The sequence below is a fragment of the Mus pahari genome, chromosome 5, assembly GCF_900095145.1.
Source record: "Mus pahari chromosome 5, PAHARI_EIJ_v1.1, whole genome shotgun sequence".
In the NCBI taxonomy this organism is placed as follows: domain Eukaryota; kingdom Metazoa; phylum Chordata; class Mammalia; order Rodentia; family Muridae; genus Mus; species Mus pahari.
This window is the reverse complement of record NC_034594.1, coordinates 106719268-106742028: the sequence shown is the minus strand read 5'-3', so window position 1 is coordinate 106742028 and position 22761 is coordinate 106719268. Positions and strand designations below refer to the sequence as shown.

At 41.1% G+C, this 22761-nt stretch overlaps 1 protein-coding gene across 2 annotated transcripts in view; it reads right to left on the bottom strand.

Annotated features, from left to right (window-relative positions):
- Positions 1 to 17645, bottom strand: part of Rbbp5 (RB binding protein 5, histone lysine methyltransferase complex subunit) — a 28330-nt gene extending 10685 nt beyond the window's left edge. Inside the window, exons 1-10 of one of the 2 annotated variants that reach the window (XM_021198301.2) lie at positions 17481 to 17645; positions 10521 to 10546; positions 9708 to 9880; positions 5051 to 5191; positions 4183 to 4345; positions 2496 to 2605; positions 1076 to 1195; positions 836 to 989; positions 669 to 740; positions 38 to 155 (exon numbers count right to left, since the gene is read on the bottom strand). In XM_021198301.2, coding sequence (XP_021053960.1) covers positions 38 to 155; positions 669 to 740; positions 836 to 989; positions 1076 to 1195; positions 2496 to 2605; positions 4183 to 4345; positions 5051 to 5191; positions 9708 to 9880; positions 10521 to 10546; positions 17481 to 17499 — 1096 coding nt within the window. In that variant the 5' untranslated portion in view covers positions 17500 to 17645. The remainder of the gene's footprint in view (positions 1 to 37; positions 156 to 668; positions 741 to 835; positions 990 to 1075; positions 1196 to 2495; positions 2606 to 4182; positions 4346 to 5050; positions 5192 to 9707; positions 9881 to 10520; positions 10547 to 17480) is intronic. The other variant, XM_021198303.2, reaches the window with a different exon arrangement.
- Between the last annotated feature and the right edge of the window lie 5116 nt (positions 17646 to 22761).

The following is a 22761-nucleotide window of genomic DNA, read 5'->3' as shown; positions in this document are numbered from 1 at the left end:
TCCCTTTGGAATACTGTCTATTATTGAGAGGCATCACCTGTTTGCTCAGGCTCACTCTTATCTTCATCCTCAATATCAAATTCTGATTCTCTTTCCTCATATTCTACATTTTCATCCAACTCTTTGAAGTCTGGTGCAAATGCACTCCAATTTTCCTATGACAAAACAGAGGAGTCACTGAACGAAAAATCAGTAACAATGTAAGTTCTGACAACTTATCTTCAGCATGAAACAGACTAAGCATTCTAAGATTAAACCTGGGATAAGAGAATAAAATCTTAGGTATCTAAAGGGTTTGGTTGCCATCTTGATGTATTTTATATATGAACACTTCAAGTTTATTAACTGCATTTCTTTCCTAAATCACAACTTCCTTTAATCTTTTCAAAATATACTTCACAAAGGTAGTTTAAAAGTGTTCAAGTAAGAAAGCAAAAGATATGTTTAAAAAGTTGTAGGAAGTGTACACACATGGAAACAAAATTGGAAAACAGCTCTGAACTAAGGACACCCCTCTGAAGTGACACTAAATATAATGAACTGAATTAGGCTACAAGGATCAGATGCAAAACAAAGTAATTAAAGTACTATTTAGCTTACTCTGTATGGCTGTCTTTTGATAAAAGAAATACCTAGTTTCAAAGTAAATCAACCAGAAAAATACTTACTACTTGATTTTGGGCCCAAATGGACACCACTCCACTAGAAATAGAAGCTATGATGGGTCGGACTGGATGCCACTACATTGTAATTTGAGAGAGAGAAGAATTGTTTGTCAGAACAGATGCAAGCCATTCTAGAGCGTGCCATGAAAGCAATGTCCTGCTCTACTCACAGCCACGTCCAGCAGGAGTTCCCCTCTGGTCCCGTGTAAGATCTTCACCAGGTTGCCAATGCTCTTTTCCCAGATATACAGTGCATGCTGCCTCGCAGAGCCTGCTACTATGTACTCCCCATCCCCAGAGAAACAACATTTTTTCCATGGAGTCCTAAAAGACAAAGAACATCCCCAGGAGAAACTGGAACAGGAGCTCAGGGAAGGTCGGGCAAATGCTCTTTTGGCAGCAATACCTACCTATTCACTAAGTCCTGCAGCTTCTGCATAGGCTCCGGCTCTCCATCCCTTCCACACGTTAAAATCTCTCTGCCATCATAGACTCTTATTATTCGATCTGCTGTGTTAATTAAGAAGCAACTACAGAAAGGAGAGGGGTTTCAGACAAGTCAGAAACCTGTCCCTGTTAACACTGCCTACTGCTACTTCTTAGACCAGTTAAATGAGAGAAACTAAGAATGTTCAAGATTCAGTGCCCCGCCTTTAATCCCAGCACTCGGGAGGCAGAGGCAGGCAGATTTCTGAGTTTGAGGCCAGCCTGGTCTACAAAGTGAGTTCCAGGACAGCCAGGGCTATACAGAGAAACCCTGTCTCAAAAAACCAAAAAACAAAACAAAACAAAACAAAGATTCAGTGCCCATGTGTCTCTTCTTGTCACTCCAAACCAATAAAGTAAAAATACAAGTGCTTTATCCTGAGTATCCTCAAACCTCATGTTAACACTGTCTGGACTGAACTAAGATCTAAGATCTCTGAACCACCCTGCTCAATCCACATCCTATGTAATATTCAATAATTAAATACTTCATTTATCTGGTCTGTTTCAAACACAGTATGACTATTTATGAATCAATAAGCTAAGTGTGTCTTTTTAAAAATGATGTTCATTTATTTGGGACAGAGGGTGCACCACAGTTTTAGAGCACTTGTTTAGGAGGGAGGCCCTGGGGTTTTGTCTCTAGCACAGCTAAAAATAAGTGAAATATTTAAAATCTTTACTCAGGTCTATGCACTAGGCACTTTGATTCTAAGCAATGATACTTAAGCATCTTTCTGTAAAGGAACCACCTAGTAACCTTCCAACAACAAAAAGTGACCACTGGTCAGTGAGGGACATTTTATGAACCTAAAAACCAGACAGTAAGGGCTGGAGAAATGGCTCAGCGGTTAAGAGCACCGACTGCTCTTCCGGAGGACCTGAGTTAATTCCCAGCAACCACATGGTGGCTCACAACCATCTGTAATGGGATCTGATGTCTGCTTCTGGTATCTTTGAGCAGAACAACAGTGTACTTGCATACATTAAACAAACAAACAAACAAACAAACAAATAAATATTTAAAAAAACAGACAGTAAGCAACTCTAACAGCTTTAATAACATTTATAAATTACATACACTGCAATAATTATTATTATTAAAATAATAACTATTAAATTAAAATAGATAAATAATTATTATTTGCATTCCATTCACTTACCAAAACAAAAAACAAAAAACCCTAAAGCAAATCTAAGGGCTCACTGGACATCTCTGTGCCATTATCTCTGCACTCAGAAAGCTGAGGTAGGAGAACCACGAGACTTAGGCTAGCCTGAGCTATGTAGTGAGATTCTGTTACAAAAGTTCCATACCCACAGAGAAGACAAGACCTCACTTACCTCCCCTTCCGGGCAAACTCAATTGACTTAATGGCGGTAGTATTGCTTGTCCCAGTTGTTACTCTGAAGGAAGCAACAAGATCCTGAGAGTCTGTTTTTAGGACCAAGATCTAAAGTTTACAGAACAAAAATAAAAAGTAAATATTCTGATGACTTGGTGTTTAACTGTGAGGAGACCTAGTAACAATTCAATATCTCTACTTCTATATATTCAATCTTATTAATTGATGCTATCTTTTATTTCTTTCAATAAACTATAGAGTCTTAGCTATCTACTCTATGAACATGTTTGACATTAATTACAAGAGGTAACAAGTAGAAACAAGCCAGTGACTGACACATAGGACAACTGTGGCACACGAATATGACATGACCGAACTCTGACACACAGTACAACAGTCACCCTGAGGACACTATGCGGTGTGAGATATGCCAGTTGCATATGGAGAACTACAGTATTATCCCATTTACATTAAGTGCTTACAGTGGTCAAATTCAAGAATAGGCCACAGAATGACTCTGTCAGGGCCTGGAGACAGACTCCCTGATAGCAGTTCAATTTGCAAGATAAAAGAGGTCTGTAGAGGATAGTGGTGAGGCTGGAATGCATGAGTTCCCCTGAGCTTAACATTTTAAAATGTTTATTACAAGGATAATTTGTGGGTATCTTCTTTATGTATTATTTTTATATTGGGGATAGAACCCAGGACCTTACTCATGGAGGCAAGTACTCTACAACTGTTTATATATATCTATATATCTATATCTTAATGACAATTTAAAAAAAACTGCTACCAGAAGAAACGCCTACAATGTACTGCCTTCCCCCCAAAAGTCTACACTTCCCAACACCTCCAAGGGCAAGTTGAAGGGGAAAAAAAGATGACAGTCTCAGTACTATATATAGGTTAAAATGACTTGAATTAGACCATGTTTCTCTGTGTGCATGTGCACATATATGTACATTCACTCTGTTTTATTTGTTTGTTTGGTTTTTGGTTTTGTTTTTAAGACAGGGTTTCTCTGTGTAGCCCTGGCTGCCCTGGAACTCACTCTATAGACCAGGCTGGCCTAGAACTCACAGATATACCTGCCTGCCTCTGCCTCCAGAGTTCTGGGATTAAAGGCGCACACTACCTCCACCCGGCTGCACTGCGTTTTACAGAACTAGATATTAAGCTATCCTCATTAGTGTGTTTCAGATGGTAACTTTGAAATAATCTTTTCACTACTACTAACTGGCCAAGAACCTTTTGTCCTTTCCTTTTTTGCTTTTTTTCTGACAGACTCATGTGCACATAACAAGCACTTTTCAACTAAGCTATTGCCCGGCCTCCCTCTCTGCCTCTCCCTCTCTCTCTGTTTCCTGAGGTAAGTCTTGCTATGTAGTCCCAAACTAGCCTGGACCTTACTATTTAGTTTAGACAGTCCTCAAACTTGGAGTAATCCTCCTTTCTGTGCTCACCAAGTGCTGGAAGAATTATAAATCAAGCCACCACACTGTCTCCATCCTTATCTAAATCAAATAATCTGTCTACTCTAATTCAAAGTACAGAAATTATTATCAAGGCATGATTAGCTACATTTCAGGTGAGAGACTGTTCCAGGGATAACAGAAACTTAAAGCAGAAAGAGTAAACAAGAGCCAAGGCAGACACCCAGTCTTTCCACCAACCTCATAGCTTACCTTGCCTTTCGCATTTCCTGTATAAATATATTCCCCTCGCCTATCAAAAGATGCCACCACGTTCAAATCCGAGTCATCGTCTACCGGCAGAACAACATGTTTGGAATCTGAAAGGGTCAACATGACAGGAGCAGATTTCATGGGACACACGAGAACCTTGTTCCTGTTTAAAAATATGAACACATATTGGCTATTGCTTTGGTATCAGCAGATTGAGCCCCTCTCCTTCCTCCCTGATCCCTGACTACTTTCCCCACTGGCTCTCCCAGCTCCAACAAACGTGAAATGGTAAAAACACATACAACCTACACATCTAATAACAGACTCAAGGTATGAGAGCCTATCTTGATAAATGAAGGTTGGTCATTAAAAACATTTGGCAAACCAGTAAGATACTTAATAAAATGAAGACAAAAATACTGATTTTAACTCTGTTAGCAGATGTGTGTGTGTATGTATCAAGCCAGGCCCAAGGCACATATGATGAGCATCATACTCGCAGAGTAGATTATGGGAGAGCCCCGAGAAATGAAAGCTGTGTGTGCATAATGGAATACTGGACAACTTTCCTTAAATGTAGTCTTAATAGGAAACTGTTTCTTCATTCTAAAGGAGTTTAAAGAATGAAGGGCCAGGGCCCCATATCACATTATTCCTACCTTTGGTCATTTCCAAAGTCTTACTAATAATCAGTTATAATCTCCTTACAAAACATTCAGTAGAACCAACCTAGACAGAAGATGATTTTATATAGGCTTGAAAAGGTGTTGTATTTGCCTCTAAAAAACCTTAATCTGAAGATATCATAGCCCAGGCTAATCACTCAGAAATGAGACCCCGCCCTAGGAAAGGAATATCTTAAACATACTGATCTCGAGGATGATATTGGACTTTTAAGATGGGTGAAGGGAATCGAAACCTCTGGTCGCAATCTCCTGAAAGAACATCCCACTGTGACACTATGTTATCTGTAGAAGCACTCACGAGCTTATGACCATCTCGGCTCCAACTAGGGGAAAAAACAGAGGTGGATTTAGCACACAGTGTAAGGTAAAGTATTCATACCATTACATTACTATGGATAAAACGTTGACCTAATTGCACAGGTCAACAATTTTTTTTTTTTTTTTTTTTTTTTTTTTTTTTTTTTTTTGGTTTTTCGAGACAGGGTTTCTCTGTGTAGCCCTGGCTGTCCTGGAATTCACTCTGTAGACCAGGCTGGCCTCGAACTCAGAAATCCGCCTGCCTCTATAGGTCAACATTTTAAAAAATACAATCAAATCTATAACAAACTTTCTCAACTAATCAATAAATATTTCCATGGCTTTCTTTTTTATTTTTGACCCTTTCCTGAGACAAAGTCTCTCAGTACATGCCCAGACTGACCCTGAACTCATGATTCTCCTGCCTTTATTTCCCAAGTGCTGGGATTACAGGTATATGCCATGATGCCTGGTTCTTGTACTATCTTTACATACAATAATGTTACTACTTCAAAATAACACTACAGTTAGCACCATGAAATAACTTATGAACATCTTGGTAAAGTCCCCAAATCAGTTGACTGTTAAGACCATGAAACACACAAAAAAGACAAATATACTATCATTGTCAGCAAGGTTGGGACAGCTAGACTTCTACCCTACAATCCCAGTACTCAGGAGTCAGGGAAGGAGGAGCCAGAGTCCCAGGACAGCCTGGGCTACAGAATGAGACTATCTTAAAGGCAAAAACAATAGAAATTAAGTTGTTAAAGACTGAAAGGTGGACTGACTCTTCATGTGGCCTCAACAACTAGAGCAGAGGCTCTCCCTAAAACTGGAGCCTAACTTTGGTATCCTGTTCTCCAACAGGGCGGCCTTGTCTGGCCTCAGTAGGAGAGGATGAGCCTAATCCTGCAGAGACTTGATGTGCTAGGGTTGGGGGATACTGTGTGTGTGTGGGGGATGCACCTTCTCAGAAGGGGAAGGGGTGGAGGGAGGTAGTTCTCTGTGAGGGGGTACTGGGAGAGGGGACAGTCTTTTGGATGTAAATAAATAAATTTTTTTAAAAAGGGGTGGGGGGAGAAGGTAGACATAAGTTCCTGAAGTTTCTGCTGGCCTCACACATCCTGGACTGGGTGAAGAAGCTAACACCTGGATAATGCCAATGGTTACACACAATCCTCCTCTTTCCCTCACCCAAGAAGACCTTGCTCTCCCAAGGTGAGGGATCAGGAAAGGACAGTCAAGGGGAGAAGGAATGATTAAAAAAATAATCCTCCACTCCAGTCAAACCCCACAGAAAACTCTGTCCTTACCAGCACCAACAGACAGCTAGACTTCTACCTGACCTAGCTCTAATGAGGCGCCCATGCCTCATCACAGGTGCTGCCACAGACAACTGAGTGGAAATGGCTTCCTTAGTGAGCTCTCACTACCACAGTGCCTGTGGAGGTCAAACGAAAGGAAGGATCAAGGCCTTGCTGTCCTTCTCAATTAGGATTTCAGCAGAACCCATGAAGAGTCTCCACTTCAACCCTACCAGCAGCTTCTGCAAAGGTGTACAGAAAACACTTAAGGGAACCCTGGAACTGAAAATATAATAACTCAGAGTAAAAGTTTAATAAAGGAATCCAGCAGTCAATGGAGCTGGAGAAAGATAAGAAAGAAACAGTAAATGGAAAGAATAAAAATTATTCAATGTGGATGAGAAATTAAAAACATTTAAGTGAGTGGGAGGGACACAGTCTCTCTCAGGGATCCGAGAGACAAGAAATAATCTGATATCTGTATCCAAGTCATACAAAGAATAGACTGTACCTTTAAAGTACTTGAAGAAATGACAGCTAAATTTCTGCAACTATAACAAAGCATATAGAACCTACCTCCATATAAAACAGGTGACTGAAATCAAACAATACAAGCCAAAGAAACCATTCCAGGAGCTGAGGACATAGCTTAGTTGGTAGAGCTTTTGCTTAGTATGCAAGAAGCCCTAGGTTCCATTCCTAGTATTGTATAAAACCAGGAACAGGGACACACACTTGTAATCTCAGCACTCCGGAGAGAAAGGAGGATTAGATGAGAAGTTCAACATCATATATAACAAGTTTAAGGCTAGTGAGCACACATCAACAGCAGTCATGAGAAACCTTTTTTGAGTTGCTGGTCAGGGCTGCCCAAAAGACTCCCAGAACATTATAGGCCAATGCTATTACCCATGGTTACCCCCCACCCCTCACCCCCAGAGATGAAAGGACATCCTTACTGGTGAAAAGGCCATGCACTTCAGACATGAGGCACAGGTCTGTCCATACATAGTTAGAACTGATTTGAAAACATCCTCACTTAGGATTGGCTTTCAAATACCAGAAAGCACCATGCAAACTTCCAAAGGAGCGTGAACCACAGTAACAACCAGCATAGCTGATAACCCTAAAGACACAGTAGTGGCATGCACACCTTGGCAGTAACCAACAGCTCTAATTGGACTTGCTCGACAAGAAGGAAATCATGCCTGGTTCTAGAAACCCAGCCAACTACCCAGAAATAGAGAAGTCACAGATCTTGGATGAGAACATACAATTGCCTCTTTACTAAACCAACATAACTCCACCTACATTCTACTAAGATTTATCTTTATACACACAGATAAGTGTAGTACTCAACTGTAATCAAGGAAACTTCTCTTTGCAACACATGGAGACTATTAAAGAACACTGCAAACAATCAAAATGCAGAGTTGTGGTGCCCAGGCCTAACTGATCCATCTACAACTTAACTCCTTCACCCAAGGCTTTGGGTGCATTGTGGAAAATGGGGTAGAAACATTTTAAGAACCAAAGGAACAGGGAGTTTGCTGTGAGACTGCGTCTCCTAGGAATGTCAGAAGCTACATAACTGCGTAACATGGGCAGAATAGACAATAGGCATGCTAATGCGGATGGGGAAAAGCACACAAGGCCTTAACTACTGACAATGAACTACAGGCAACGAAAATCTTCCTTAGGAAAGAGCACAACAAATAGTTATCACATACCAAGTGGTCAGCCACGAAAATATATACATTCAAGTAACATTACATGGATTGAGCAGGTTGTATTTACATATTTAGGAATATATATATATGCACATGTTTATACACACATATACATGCACACATGTACAAATATTTTTTTTAAATAAAGAGGCTATGAATTTTAAAGAGAGCAAGGGAGAGGGATACATGGAAGGGTTTGAAAGGAAGAATGAGAAGGGGTAAATGATATAACTATAACACCCAAAAATTAATAAAATAAAAATTAAAAACTCCAAAACACAAATTATGTTGAATGCAGAAATGTTCTCAATCTTAAATCTTAAAAGTGGCACTGAGGCTGGGTATTGGTAGCAGACGCCTTTAATCCCAGCATTCAGGAGGCAAAGGCAGGCGGATCTCTGAGTGTGAGGGCAGCCTGGTCTACAGAGTGAGTCTCAAGACAGTCAGGGCTACAGAGAAACTTGTCTGGAAAAAAACAAAAACAAAACAAACAAACAAAAAAAACGTGGTAATAGGAAAATGACACCCCATCTATAGATAAAACAATGACATAAAGACAATTTCTCATAAAAAACTAGGGATCAAGAGTCAGGCATGGTGGCACACACCTTTAATCCCAGGACTCCTGAGGCAGAGAGACAAGAGGATCTCTATGAATTAAAAACAAGTCTACAAAACCCTAAATTTGTTCAAGTACCCATAGGAAGGCAGGAATCAGAGAAAGGAAATATAGAAGAAACATAAAGGAAACCCAAAGGAATATTAGCCCAAACTGTGGGATGCAAAATACTTGGTATTGAAGAACTTAGCAGGCAATGCAAGAAGAGTAGAAGCTTGCAAATCAGACTTGTGCTCAAGCCTAGACATTACTCCCTTCCAGTTGCCTGATCTGAGGGAGTGTGTGGCTTTTCTGGGCTTCAACTCCTCATCTATGACAGGTGGGATAAAGTCTTTACCTACAGAGGACCACTGAGAGAATTAGAGTTAATATATATAAAGTTCTTAAGCCAATGCCTGGCATAAAAGGAGGGTTCAGAAATACTAATGATAATCACTTGTATCAGAGATGAGGCATTTATTCCTAGATTCTAGACTCTGGGGACAAATGATGGTAGAAATAACCTAAGGGTTTAACTATGAGGGTCTAAGTTCAAGTCTATTCACAAAAAAACTGGGGTACCTTTCTCACCAGTTCTATCTACAACACCTGCAATTAATACTGGGCCCCAAGCACATAGGCATACACACACACACACACACATATATACACATACACACACACACACACACACGAGGCCACACACATGCCAATATACCTATACACATGCACGTAAAAAAGAAAAAAGGAAAAGAAGCATGGGGGTGAAGGTATTTATGTAACTCATTAGTAAAATGTTTGCCCAGAATGTATATGATCCGCTCAATCTCCAATACCACACACACACACACACACACACACACACACACACACACAAAGTAAATCAAATCAAATCAAAATTCCTTACCACAAAGAACAGACTGGATGGATGTGTGCACTAATTATTTTAGCAATGCCTCTTGTCAAGAAATCCCAAATAACAATTCGGCCATCGTTACAGCCAACAGCAAGCAGTGTGCCCCACCTGTTAAAGGTGCAAGTCAGGGCCATGCTGATGCAATCCAAAGTTCCATCAGCTTCCTATAAGAGAAATAAAGAAATATACACAAAGGCTCTCAGTCATAAAGGGCAAAAGTGTTCATACACCTTTTAAATTGGCTAAAATGAACAAATAATTATAAAAGTGAGACAAGTGATCAGTGTCTTACTCAAATGGGTATAATGGATCTCTGTACTTTGCAGTCTATGGGCAGAATGTTATAGAAGTTAAGGGAAGAGTTCTTTGATTACAGGAAATTGTAAAAGCTATGAAATAGCCTGTGTGTCTGACATTAAGAAAATTACATTATTTTACATCAGTGTCAAACCTTTAAAAATAACCACAATGACCACAATGAAGCACAGGAAATGTTACAAGTGCACAACTACACAGTGATCACTCACAAAAAAGTTCCTGTATATAATAATGGTACTGTTCGTTTAAAAAGTCCTTCATTTTAAGTTGTGAATACTTTTTCCTTTTATTTAAAGAAAAGTGAACCTTAAGATTTAAAAAATTACTGTGAGATTTCCAGTCAAACTTGTACATTACCTCAAAGCTAAACACTCCATTTTTACCATAGCAATATGTGTGTGTGAGAGAGAGAGATTTAATTATTTGTCACCAAACAAATAAAAGGCAGTCACTATTTTCCGCATATTACAACAAAACTAAACTCACCTCTGGATAGTTCTGTCCAAAGGACTCTGCAACAAGGCAAAGAAAGGAAGGAGATGAAACATGAGTCACACACAAGGGCCCACACAGACCGCCAACAGCACACAGCAGCCCTGGCCAGGTTGGGGGGGGGTTGGTTGACACGTGCTTAGGGGCTCCATGGGCTCACCCTACTCATCACCACAGGCAGACGGCATTTGCCTTTTCACTTCTGTCATTTCATAAACATACAGGGAAGTGTTTCTGAGGCTGTAATATAATAACAACATGAGCTGGTGTGCTGACAAGGTGAGCCTACTGTAAGCATCTGCTTACAGACCTGGAAGGCAAGCCTCTGGCTCTGAGCTTTGCAGCCATAAGCCTCTAGATCTCAAGTATTAGAACTATAAAACTGTGAGTGAGTTCAGAACACTCAGTCACTAGAATGCAGAATCACCAACTGTCCTCAAAGTCTATCCTATTTTCTTGTCATATTCCTACTTGACAAAAAACCCCAGTCAGTCCCTTCTAACACACACAATTATGAAAGAAGGGAATGGACGCACAAATGCTGAACTGTATCCAGAAAGTGTTCTTGAATACTGTTTGTAAAGTGACTAAAGTAGAGCATGTGTCACATAGACATGCATAGCTGGGGCTGGATCGTGCCTTGGTGGCTAAAGGGACTGCAGGTGTTGAGCACCACCTGGGAAGGAAAACACTACACACATACAAAGTGACTTGTTTCTTTCATTTACTATAGAGCTGGTGTTTCCTTCCCAATCAATAGACTACATTCACATGGCTGAGAAGCAAACAAAAATGCGTACTCATTCAAACATAAAAAACAAAAATCAGGGAGGGCCAGTAAGCTGGCTCAGCAGGGAGAGGGAGGAGAGCCAGGCCTGCAGCCCTGAGTTTGATTCTCCAGGACCCATAAAGTAGGAGAAAACCAGCTCCCACAAGTTGTTCTTTGACCTCCACATGCACCCACACATATATGCATACATATAATTTTAAAAAGATTTGTTTGTTTGTTTATTTAATGTATGAGTACACTGTAGCTGTCTTCAGACACACCAAAAGAAGGCATTGGATCCCATTAAAGATGGCTGTGAGCCACCATGTGGTTGATGGGAATTGAACTCAGGACCTCTGAATGAGCAGCCAGCACTCTTAACCGCTGAGCCATCTCTCCAACCCTCCCACCCCCACTCCCACCCCCACGTAATTTTAATGCAAGTTTTTAAAACCATTTGGCTAGAGATTGAAGTTGAGAGCATCAAAATCCATGTAAAGGGTATAAGGCCTGGGGTGTGTACCGGGGAACAGGACTGGCAGATGCCGGCCAGACACTCTAGCCAATCAGAGACCTCCAGGTTCTGTGGCAGACCCCATGTCAAAAAAGGAAGAGGAAGACACCTAACATCAACCTCTGGTCTCTACATCCACAGCAAACAGCAACATGCACCTGTACACACACAAACAGGAACACACACTATTCACACATAAAATGTTTAATCACAAAACAAAAATTTTTAAGATCACTAAGAAAGGCATTGTTACGAACATCTTTACATGATCCCTGCACTTGGGAGACAGAGACAGTACTGAGTCTGAGGGTGGCCTGAGCTGTATGTAGGGTTCAGGACAGAGTGGGCTACTACAAATTCTACATTTTACCTTAGTCAATCCTCTCAACTCACTACTGAATAGGCATTACCACACTTTATTTTTATAGATGAAAGCTAGCCATGAAAGCTAAGTCCTACAGTTAAAAAAAAAAAAAAAAAAAGGAAAGACTCTGACCTGACCCAGAAACAATGCCTGTGCCTAAAATGTTAACTCCTAAAAACTTGCCTGGATTTGCCCAGGAGATCACTAACTACTCTGATTTACAAATCACACCTGCTTTTTCCTGAAAGTCAAAGTGTACCCATCCGGGGCTGGAGAGTGGATAAGACCACTGACTGCTCTTCCAAAGGTCCTGAGTTTAATTCCCAGCAATTACATGGTGGCTCACAACCATCTGTAAAGGGATATGATGCCCTTTTCTGGTGTGTCTGGAAACAGTTACACTGTACTCACATACATAAAATAAGTCTGAAAGAAAGAAAGAAAGAAAGAAAGAAAGAAAGAAAGAACCCATCATCTTTTCAGCACAGCTAAAGTTTCACTTTCCTCAAATCCTCAAGGATCATCAATAGTGATATCATTCTCAAGCTCTTTTGGGGGCCAAGGCACTGAACAACAATTAGCAATGTGAGCCAAGAAACTTACCAGATTCTTTATCTAATGAGAACTTTTCTGGCAACAATCATTTTTCATTTTATTCTGCTATTTGCCATAGAACCAAAGAAAAAGAAAGAATTTCACCATCTAGTTAGCCTTTCCCTATAAAAATCACAGTGGGCACACACAAGTTATTTATGAGTACTGAATGAATAACTCTTGTTTCTTCCAGCCCTCAAGACTTCTTTGTTCTCCATGTTTCATAAAACACTGACACCTTTTCTTGACCCCTTACTCTTAGAATCTTGGCTTCAATTGCATTAGCTTTCCTCACTCTGTCCTTAAAACCATGTGCTACCTCCCTATCTCCACGTTCCACTACAGACCCTCTCTATACCTGCTTTTTTGGAATCTGAGTTCAGTTAGCTTTTAGTGAAATTTCATCCGCTTCTTCAAGCACCTCCTCAGGTCTCCTGTGGGATCCTTGCTTCAAATGGCCTTGGAGCAAGCAGTCCAGGTGTCTCCCATCATATGGGGTAAAGTCTTTATCTCCTTCAAGATTTGGCTGTCATGAGCTTCTCTCAATAGTCCTATTTGTTTTCTAATTGCCAACAAATTCCTCCGTTTCATACCAGCTTGGAACCATAGTAGCTGGTTTATCTAGACCATTCTGCTGCCTTTAATTGGTGATGGCTCTGTCAGTATTTCTTTCAGAGAAATTCAATTTGTAGGTCTAGATACCATATGCCATTCCACAGTCTCACATGACCACACCTGTTACATTGCCTTGGGCTTAGTCTTGCCTCCCTTGATCAATCTTTCAAACAATTTTACGTCTGACTCCACCCACAACTGTACCAAAGCACTCACTCTCTCATAACCCTCTGCCGAACAAAATGAACAAAACTCTTTAAGCATAACTTCGAAAAGCAAGCTCAGCCTGGCCCTGGCCAGTACTTTTCATTTTGGATTTTGTCTTTGTACTATCAGCACCTGTCCCAGAACGTAAATTAACCGTGCCCTGAGTACCAGCTGTAGAATACACAATTTCCTGTACTCATTCACTCATGTATGTACTCAGCCATTCACTAATTCATGCCTAGGAATGTTTGCTTCACAGAAAGCTCCTACTCCTTTTGTTGGTTGGTGGCTAGGCACCTCCATCTCATATCTCTGTAAAATTTCCCCAAATTTTACATCAATTCCACCAACAGAGCAGCACTAGCTGCTTTCATATGGCTCCCCTACACTCTAGTGATATATTGTAACTCTGTATTATGCAGAATTATTTGTTTCTCTTTTCCTGTTTGTGTTTTTTATCCAGGACAAAAAAGCAGTATCTTATTGTTTTCAGATGGTACAATTCAATCTACTGAAAATGAATAAATCATCATAGTCCATGAAAAACAAGTTTTTAAAAAGAAAATATATTAGAGCAGGAAATATCAGAAGATAATGAACAAAAGGATTAAATATCATTTTAAAAACTTCTAGGGCTGGAGAAATGACTCAGTGGTTAAAAGCACTTGCTGTAAAGCATGGACCTGGAGTTCAGATTCCGGCATGCCCAGAAGTCCAGCACCACCCTGCACAGACTAGAAATCCCAGCTCTAAAGGGGACAGAGATAGAAAGGGGTTTGCTGGCTATCAGTCCAACTGAAAAATATGAGCTCCAGGGTGACAGAAAAGACTCTGCCTCAAAGGAAAGGAGCAAAGACTGACAAAGGACAATACATCACTCCTTTCTCTGGCCTCTTGAGTGCACACTCACACACATGCACACAAACATAGGTATACATCACAGATACACCCATGCCAGAAATAGACCTAACTACACATGTACATACATAGGGGTTGTGATAGTTTATTTCTTGGGCCAGTGAGATAGTTCAGTGGCTAAGGATGCTTGCTGCCAAATCTAAGAACCTGAGTTGGAGCTCCAGAACTCACATGGTGAGAGAGAAGTGACTGGCCAAAGTTGTCCTGACCTGTACGAGAGCTTATACATATACCCCACCCCACAAATCCATACACACTAAGTAAGTGATAATTTAAATTTTAAAAATAAATTTTATTTTTTTACTATGAGTTATAGGAAAGGATGAGTTTGAAAACTATCTCGGGCTGGTGATGCAGCACTTGTCTAAGTGCACAGGACCAGGGATGCAAGAGGCACTGTCCTAGTAATTTTTCATCTCCAGTGCACCCAACTGTTACACAGCAACATCTCAAAAAGTGGTCTGATGGTCACAGAAGTAAATTAGCATCCTGTCTAGGCCACCTGAGTAGCACATCCCACAACCTAGCCTATCCTTTGTTTCCTTTATCTGTCCAGATGTCCTTCGCTGTGTAACTATTCCCACCATATCACCTCTGTTCCTTTTTCCTACTTATATTATTATAAAGTTAGCTATAATCACTAACTTTCTCACATAATACTCCGTCATTTCTACAAGAGATTTCTCTTTGGAGCCTCAGACCTCTTTTTAATTGCTGAATCAGCCAAGACTAAAAATTCCTAAGTTTCCCCTATGAACCTTCTGAATCATTCAAAAGAACTTTCTCCGTGACACATACTGTTAACTCTTTCAAAGGACTATTATAACAGCTTTTCTCTTTTCCTCTTATAAACAAGCACCATCTCTCTTGGTCTCTACTTCTCCTACACCCTCCTAAAATCACCTTCATCTTAGGCTGCTAAGGAATGCAAACTGCCCAGAGATGAAATGGAGCAGGCTTTTCTCAGTTTTCAGACTCAAGTGCTGCCTTGGCACTCAACTGGTTCTATGGAAGGTACTGCTAACCTGTATCCTCTTAGCTGCTATACTTAGGGAATATATGGAAAATGTGACTAGCTCATAGAAGCACTGCATGTTAGTTAACTTACAATCGCGTGATTATCCTTTCCCCTCCAGGTAAATAACCAAAGATCTTGTCCCTGACAATATTCTGCCCCTCTCATCTTTTCCCTTCCACCTAGTCACACCTAGTCCCAGGCTTTCAATAAGCAGAAATGAATGGTGATCATTTGTCTCCCAAGCTCTCAGTCTACATCCAACAGATCCAAGCTCCCTTTCACATGTCCTTGCATCTTACTAGTCAAGCATCGTTATTCTGTAGTTTATTTTCTCATCACCACTATGCCCAAATCCTGCCAACACTGCCTCCCCAATGTTTTTTCTATGTCCCAGTTCACACATTCTGTGTATCACTTATAAATTGTGGCCTTCCAGACTGGTTTTATATTGTCTCAACATTCAACTATGCATTATAACTGTCAGAAAAACTTTATAAATCAGTGCTCCATCTGAGCTGTTGTTGGGTCTGCCCTATCTTCCTTAAAAAGTAAACTGTCCAACCTGGCATCCATGAGTCTCCATAAAATAAACAGCACCAATCTAAACTCTTGGTTATCCTCTTTATTACAATATCCACATTTGGGCAAAGCAGAAAAATTATCTCACTGAGGGGCTGCAGAGATGGTTCAGTGGTTAAGAGCACTGGCTGCTCTTCCAAAGGTCCCAGGTATGATTCCCAGTGTCCATATTGTAGCTCAAAACCATTTGTAACTCCAGTTTCAGGGAATCTGACTCTTCTGGCTCCTGTGGGCACCAGGCACACACATCACTGGTGCACAGTCAGTCTCACACACACCGACAAAGCACCCCCACACATAAAATAACAAATTAAAAATGTTCTCATTGGTGTCTTTTATTTCAGACACACTTTTCACATACTTTCATATATCCATAAGCATGCATGCATGCTCCAAAAAGCCACTATAAAAACAAAGAACATTTTAAAAATTATCTTTGTAAGTGGGCTGGAGAGATGGCTCAGCGGTTAAGAGCACTGGCTGTTCTTCAAGAGGTCCTGAGTTCATATTCACAGCAACTACATGATGGCTCACAACCATCTGTAATGCCCTCTTCTGGTGTGTCTGAGGACAGCAACAGTGTACTCACATACATAAAATAAATACAAAATAAGTCTTAAAAAAATTATCTTTGTAGCCCTCCATCCCTTCTCAAAAAATACAAACATTAAAGGCAGTCAAGCCATGTAGGAGCTCTTGAAAACAGAATCATCATGCTAAACATTACCTCGTGGGAGGCCAGAAGACCAATGTGGATAAGGGGTTAGGAGGCAATGATTTTTAAAAGAGAGAATAAAACAACTGCTTGTGTAGTTCACATTTCGGGGGATCTACACCTTCCTAAGGTTAAAGGACCCTAAACTGGCAGTCAAGATGACCGGATTCCAAATGCCAACTACGCCACTTAGTGCCGAATCACAACACTCTTAACTATTCCCCTAACCTTTTCTTAAATTTTTTATTTTTATTTTTAAAATAAAATCTGGTTAAATAACGCCTTTCCAGTAAGAGTTATTCCATCTAGGCACCCGATTCCCTGACAGGTCTTCAAAACTTCACCCTTCCTCAGACTGCATGTCCAAAACTCTGGTCATGTCTGATCTGTTACTTCAGCACCTGCGATCTTCGAAATCACAGCTCGGACAAAAAGTGCCTCAATGACTCCACAACTGATCTGAAAGCCGTTTCAGAAAAGTAATGCCCTCTTTTCGGACAGAAGCTGGTCTTACTCCTGCTGCTGCAACTCCACCTCACGAGCATTCAATGAAACATCTCAGAAGACTGTCCCTAAGGGTGCAGCCTGCGGTCCCTCCCGCCCAGGTTCCCTCCTTCCCAGTACCGAAGGGTTTGCTAAGTCGCAGCCAAGCCCTCCTCACCCAGCAACTCGAGGTTCATCCCTGCAGACGCTGGCCGCCTGGTCTCCGCACCGGCAACAGTTCCGTCTCCCCCACCCGCTCAGAAGCCCCGCGTCTAAGTGGGGGGCGCCGCGAAGAGCCTGGCGCAAGCTCCGGAGACTTTCGGACTTAGAAGGCCCCGCGGCTTCCGCTTTCCTCCCCCGCCTTCCTTGTTCGTTTTACGTAGCTGTCCTCATTTCTCCCTAACTTAAAAAAATATTAAATGCTCTTGTAATCAACCAACTATAATATTGCTGAGGTAGAAAAACATGTCATAGTCAGTCGGAACGCCAAAAAGTACAAGAATGTAAAACTTTTCTCTCCGGGACCACGTAAGTGAGCAAGAAATTTCAGGCATATCACTAGCCCACTAATACTCACAGTGCTGTGTGATCCTTGAGTTGTCCCGGCGGCTGCCTGAGACTCCGCAAGAAAGGTTCCGGGAGATTCTTTCTACTGCAGGAAAGCGGGAAAGGTCGGCCCCTAGTGCCAGAGTGTTGGAGCTCTTTGGCGTGGTCAGAGCGCGGGCTGGCTTGTCTCACCGTACTATGAGTACTATAGTTACTATGTGCCTGACTTAGTTTCGTGAAGATTATTTCACGTCTCTAAAAATATGTCATGCATCACATTAAACGGTACGATAGCATTTGTTCGACCCTTTCCTGCGGTATTACGGTGTACACAACATCGATTAGGGCACAGGAACATTGTCAAGAGAGATGGACTGAGTGTCCCACAGTTCTGTCAGACTTGATGTACACAGAGCAATCAGAGAAGACCAGCTGATGGTAATTAATGGGCGTGGGGTGGGAGGTGTTTATCCGACTGTAGATGTGGTGGGCAAGTCACCCCTGTGTAGCTATAATGACAGTAATGTAGAGGTCCTCCTAAGTGACTCCACCATATGGCTATTTAACCCTTTCCTTATGTGTAAAGTGACATAAGGATGAGTGATAATACTACTTAGAGAATTATGAGGATTAAATGGGTTAGCATACAAAGCGCATAAAAAATCAGGTGACGGGGCTGGTGAGATGGCTCAGCAGGTAAGACCACCTGACTGCTCTTCCAAAGGTCCTGAGTTCAAATCCCAGCAACCACATGGTGGCTCATAACCATCCGTAACAAGATCTGACGCCCTCTTCTGGAGTGTCTGAAGACAGCTACAGTGTACTTACATATAATAAATAAATACATCTTTAAAAAAAAAAATCAGGTGACAGCAAATATAAGCCATTATTTACCAGTTACTATCTCCTAAATATGTCTTTCTTGTAGCCATTTAACCCAATAACAGGAATCGAGGTTCAGAGATATTGGACAATTTTCACTCCTTTTCGTGTCCAATATTTCTGAAATGCTATCCAAATACTATAGTACCAGAAATAATTTGTAGAAATATTTCTGCACTTCTCACAGTGATTTATTATCAAGTCTCTTCGGCTGTACCCACTGGCTTAGTGAAACAGAAAAAAAAAACCCACATTGTTTCACTTATGAAGTAATAATGATGTACTTTTCACGTGTATATGGGTTTATTTTTTGTAGGCAGTCTGTTGGTGTCCCTTGCCATGTTTTTTCTTTCTTTTTTTTTTAAATAAAATTTTTTTTAAAGGAAGAGACTTATTTATTTATTTATTTATTTATTTATCATATGTAAGTACACTGTAGTTGTCTTCAGACACTCCAGAAGAGGGCATCAGATCTCGTTACGGATGGTTGTGAGCCACCATATGGTTGCTGGAATTTGAACTCAGGACCTTCAGAAGAGCAGTCAGTGCTCTTACCCGCTGAGCCATCTCTCCAGCCCCACCATGTTTTTTTCTAATGGAACATGCATTTTGTAAAATTTTCAAGGAAGGAATAATATGATCAAGTTAATGCTTAAGAAATAAAAATCCTACCCACTCTTGTAGCTCATATATGTAATCTCAGCACTCAGGAAGGGTTCTATAGTGAGTCCTGGAGTGAGAGAGAAGAAGGAAATAAAATTAGGCGGGTTGGGGCTTTTGTTGTTGTTGCTGCTGCTGCTGGTTTGCTTTTCTTTGGTTTCAGCTCTTCTGCTACTGGTGATTGAACCTAAGCCTTACCCACAGAGCCCCCCCCCCTCTCTCTCTGTCTCTCTCTCTGAAAACATAACTGCTGTGAGCCTGTTAGCCGAGAAGGATGATCTGAATCCAGTCTACAGGAGAGAAAAGCAACCAAGGAGCTTGAGAGAGATTAGGAGACAGAATTGGAAGAGGCATAAATGCAAACGGTGTGTGTGTGTGTGTGTGTGTGTGTGTGTGTGTGTGTGTGTGTGTGTGTGATGTCTGACCTGAGCCATGTTTCTGCTTTGGGGGCTGCATTTGCTGGTGCAGAGGATGCAGAGAGGGAAACAGCTTGTATAAGGTAGATGTCCAGCTCAGACACATTGACCAGAGATGATAAAACGTGGACTTCAAAGAAGTCCAGGTTAAAGATGTACTGTATTTTGTCAAGTTTATATGTGCATATTTTTGCATTCTAAAAATCTCTGAATTAGTGATAGAGCATATGTGTGATTATACCTCATAATGAATTAGCAGGGGTTGGGTTTTTTTGTTGTTGTTGTTGGATTGATTTTTTTGGGGGGGGTTTCTTTTTTTCTTTTCTTTTTTGATATAGTAAACATTGTATTCCTTGTCATTCGTTGTATTCTACTTTGATGAAAAACTATAATTGGTGAGCTTTGCTTTGTGAGGGCTAATTAGAGTTTGTTAATACTACTAATTGTCAAACAGGGTATCTGAAGTTTTGTCTGAAGGGGAGAAATTTTTAGTAATTTTTTTCTTCTTGGCCTGCAGCAATTTGTACCTGTCAGTCATTCTGAAAAAAGAACTTGGTTTTTAGCCAGGCTGAACTTCCCTCTCAGTAAGATATTTTCTGTCCTTCATGCAGTAGGCAAGTTAGTATTTACATCCGTTACTGATAAAAATCATACATTCTAGGCTGGAATATATGGTAGAGCCTTACCCTCGCCTGTGTTAGTCTATGGGGTTGAGCCTGAACCACCATAGAAGATGGGGTGGGAACGCTCTACCTGGGACCCTTCTGCTCACACACCATGGAGGATGGGGTGGGAATGCTCTACCTGGGACCCTTCTGCTCACACACTATGGAGGATGGGGTGGGAATGCTCTACCTGGGACCCTTCTGCTCACCCTCAACCAAGAGCTCCCTGGCCGCTGGCATCGAGAACATAAGTGTGTTTAAAAGTTCCTGTGTGCTTCCAACATAGAGACAAGGTTGACAACCACAGCAGAGATCTGGGGTGGCACCAAAAATACAAAACAAGGATCAAAGCCTTTCCTGGAAAAAGGGTACAACTGCAGTCAGTGTTCATTGTCAGCAGAATTACAGATTTAATGTAATTAAAGGGAGAAAAAAGGACAGTTACAACACAGCTCTGAATTCCCTGGAGACAAGAAAATTGAGAAGGGAAGAAAAGTATGTACGTAGGTTTGGATGCCATTCCCTGGAAAACAATGGAACACACACACACACACACATGAACACATACAAACATACATACATACACACACATATATACATGTATGCACAAACACATACATAAATACATGAACACATACAAACACACATACATACACACAAACACACACACATATACACACATACCCGCACAAACACACATACATGATTATTCCTCGAAGTGTTTTCTGTAGTTGCCAAATAATTGAAACAGTTGGATGTTTTGAAAAGCAGGGAGCTTGACCTTTTCATTATTAATCATTCTGCAGAATCTCAGAAATCTACAATTTGTTCTAACTTTTATTATTTGTTTGTTTCAAGACAGTGTCTCTCTATAACCTTGCATGTCCTGGAACTCACTCTGTAGACCAGGCTGGTCTTGAACTCAGAGATCCGCCTGCCTCTGCCTCCTGAGTGATGGGATGAAAGGCATGTGCCAGCACCACCCTGCTCTGTCCTATCTTATGTTTATCTGTAGATAAAAGCCAATTTCTTTGTCAGAACCCCCCAGGAGTTTGTTGTGATCACAGCTGCCCATGAAGTAGCCGTGCACAGTGCCGCCTCTCAACCATTGCTGTCTCTAGTCCTAACCATGCTTTGCGACTCCAGTTAATTGCTGAAAACATGTTTCATGATTCCTAATAAGTAAAGCATATGTTAGAGATGTACAGACTATAGTAAGAAACCCTTATCTCTCACAGTATGACGTTTAAAAAAAAAGAAAGTAAAGAAATCTGCCATTTGAAAGCAGTAACAAAAAAAATGAAAATAAAATAATTGTAAACGTGACCTTCCCTAGGGGTAGCCATTCCCACCTCAGTCCAGCCAGCACACTGGAGGCTAGTGAAGGATGGTTGCTGGTTAAAAGCCAGCCTATGCTACATAGTGCATTTGAGGCTAGCCTGGGCTACGATATGATCCCCCCCCCTTGGGGATGAGAATGAATCCAGCCATAGAACCCTTGCCTACCAAGTATGTGTGAGACCCTGGGTTCAGAAAGAACCAGAAAGAACCATTTGTCTAACTGCCACAGGAAGCTTTAGGAATTTGGAGAAAAATGGTAGGTTTTTTTCCTGTTGATATTATATGCTTGCAAAGCTAATTTATCAGGAAAGGAATAAAAGGAAAAAAACCTAATAGCAGTGGCAAATGCTGAGGCTTTTAGAGACAGCCCAAGGGCAGGCATGATGCAAACTGCATCCCAGCACCAGGGTGGCTGAAGGAGGGGAACCTAAAATTCAGGGCCAACATGAGTCATGCTACGTAGCATGGTGCCTTCTGAAAAAATAAAAGGGAATTGAGGAAGGGATGGAGAGGAGAGGAATCAGGGAGGCAAGAGGGAGAGAGACACAGGAGATTAGAGGAGAGGCATATCAAAAAGGGAAAGGAACGCTACCAGGTTTTCATGAACCCAGATTTTTCCATGTTTAGCTTTCCCAAGCATCAGCCATTCTCAGCAGCTGCTAGCCCTTCAGAACCTTCATCATTTTGAACCATTCAGACTGCTTTGCTTTCTTGCTGGGAACCAGCTGGACAATTACATTTAGAATCCCAGGTAGCAAGGAGTTGGCATTAAGTCTGTCCTCAGCTCTATTACTGGATCAGGTTTTCTCTCTTGAATATCTTTCCCTTATAATTTCAACTGCAGAAAATTCTGTGAATCTTCTGGGGAGAGCCTGTCCTGATGCCGGTCTCTCCCTCCTGACCATCAGGAAGAAACACATCTTTGTACCTCAGCTGTCATGGGTATTTT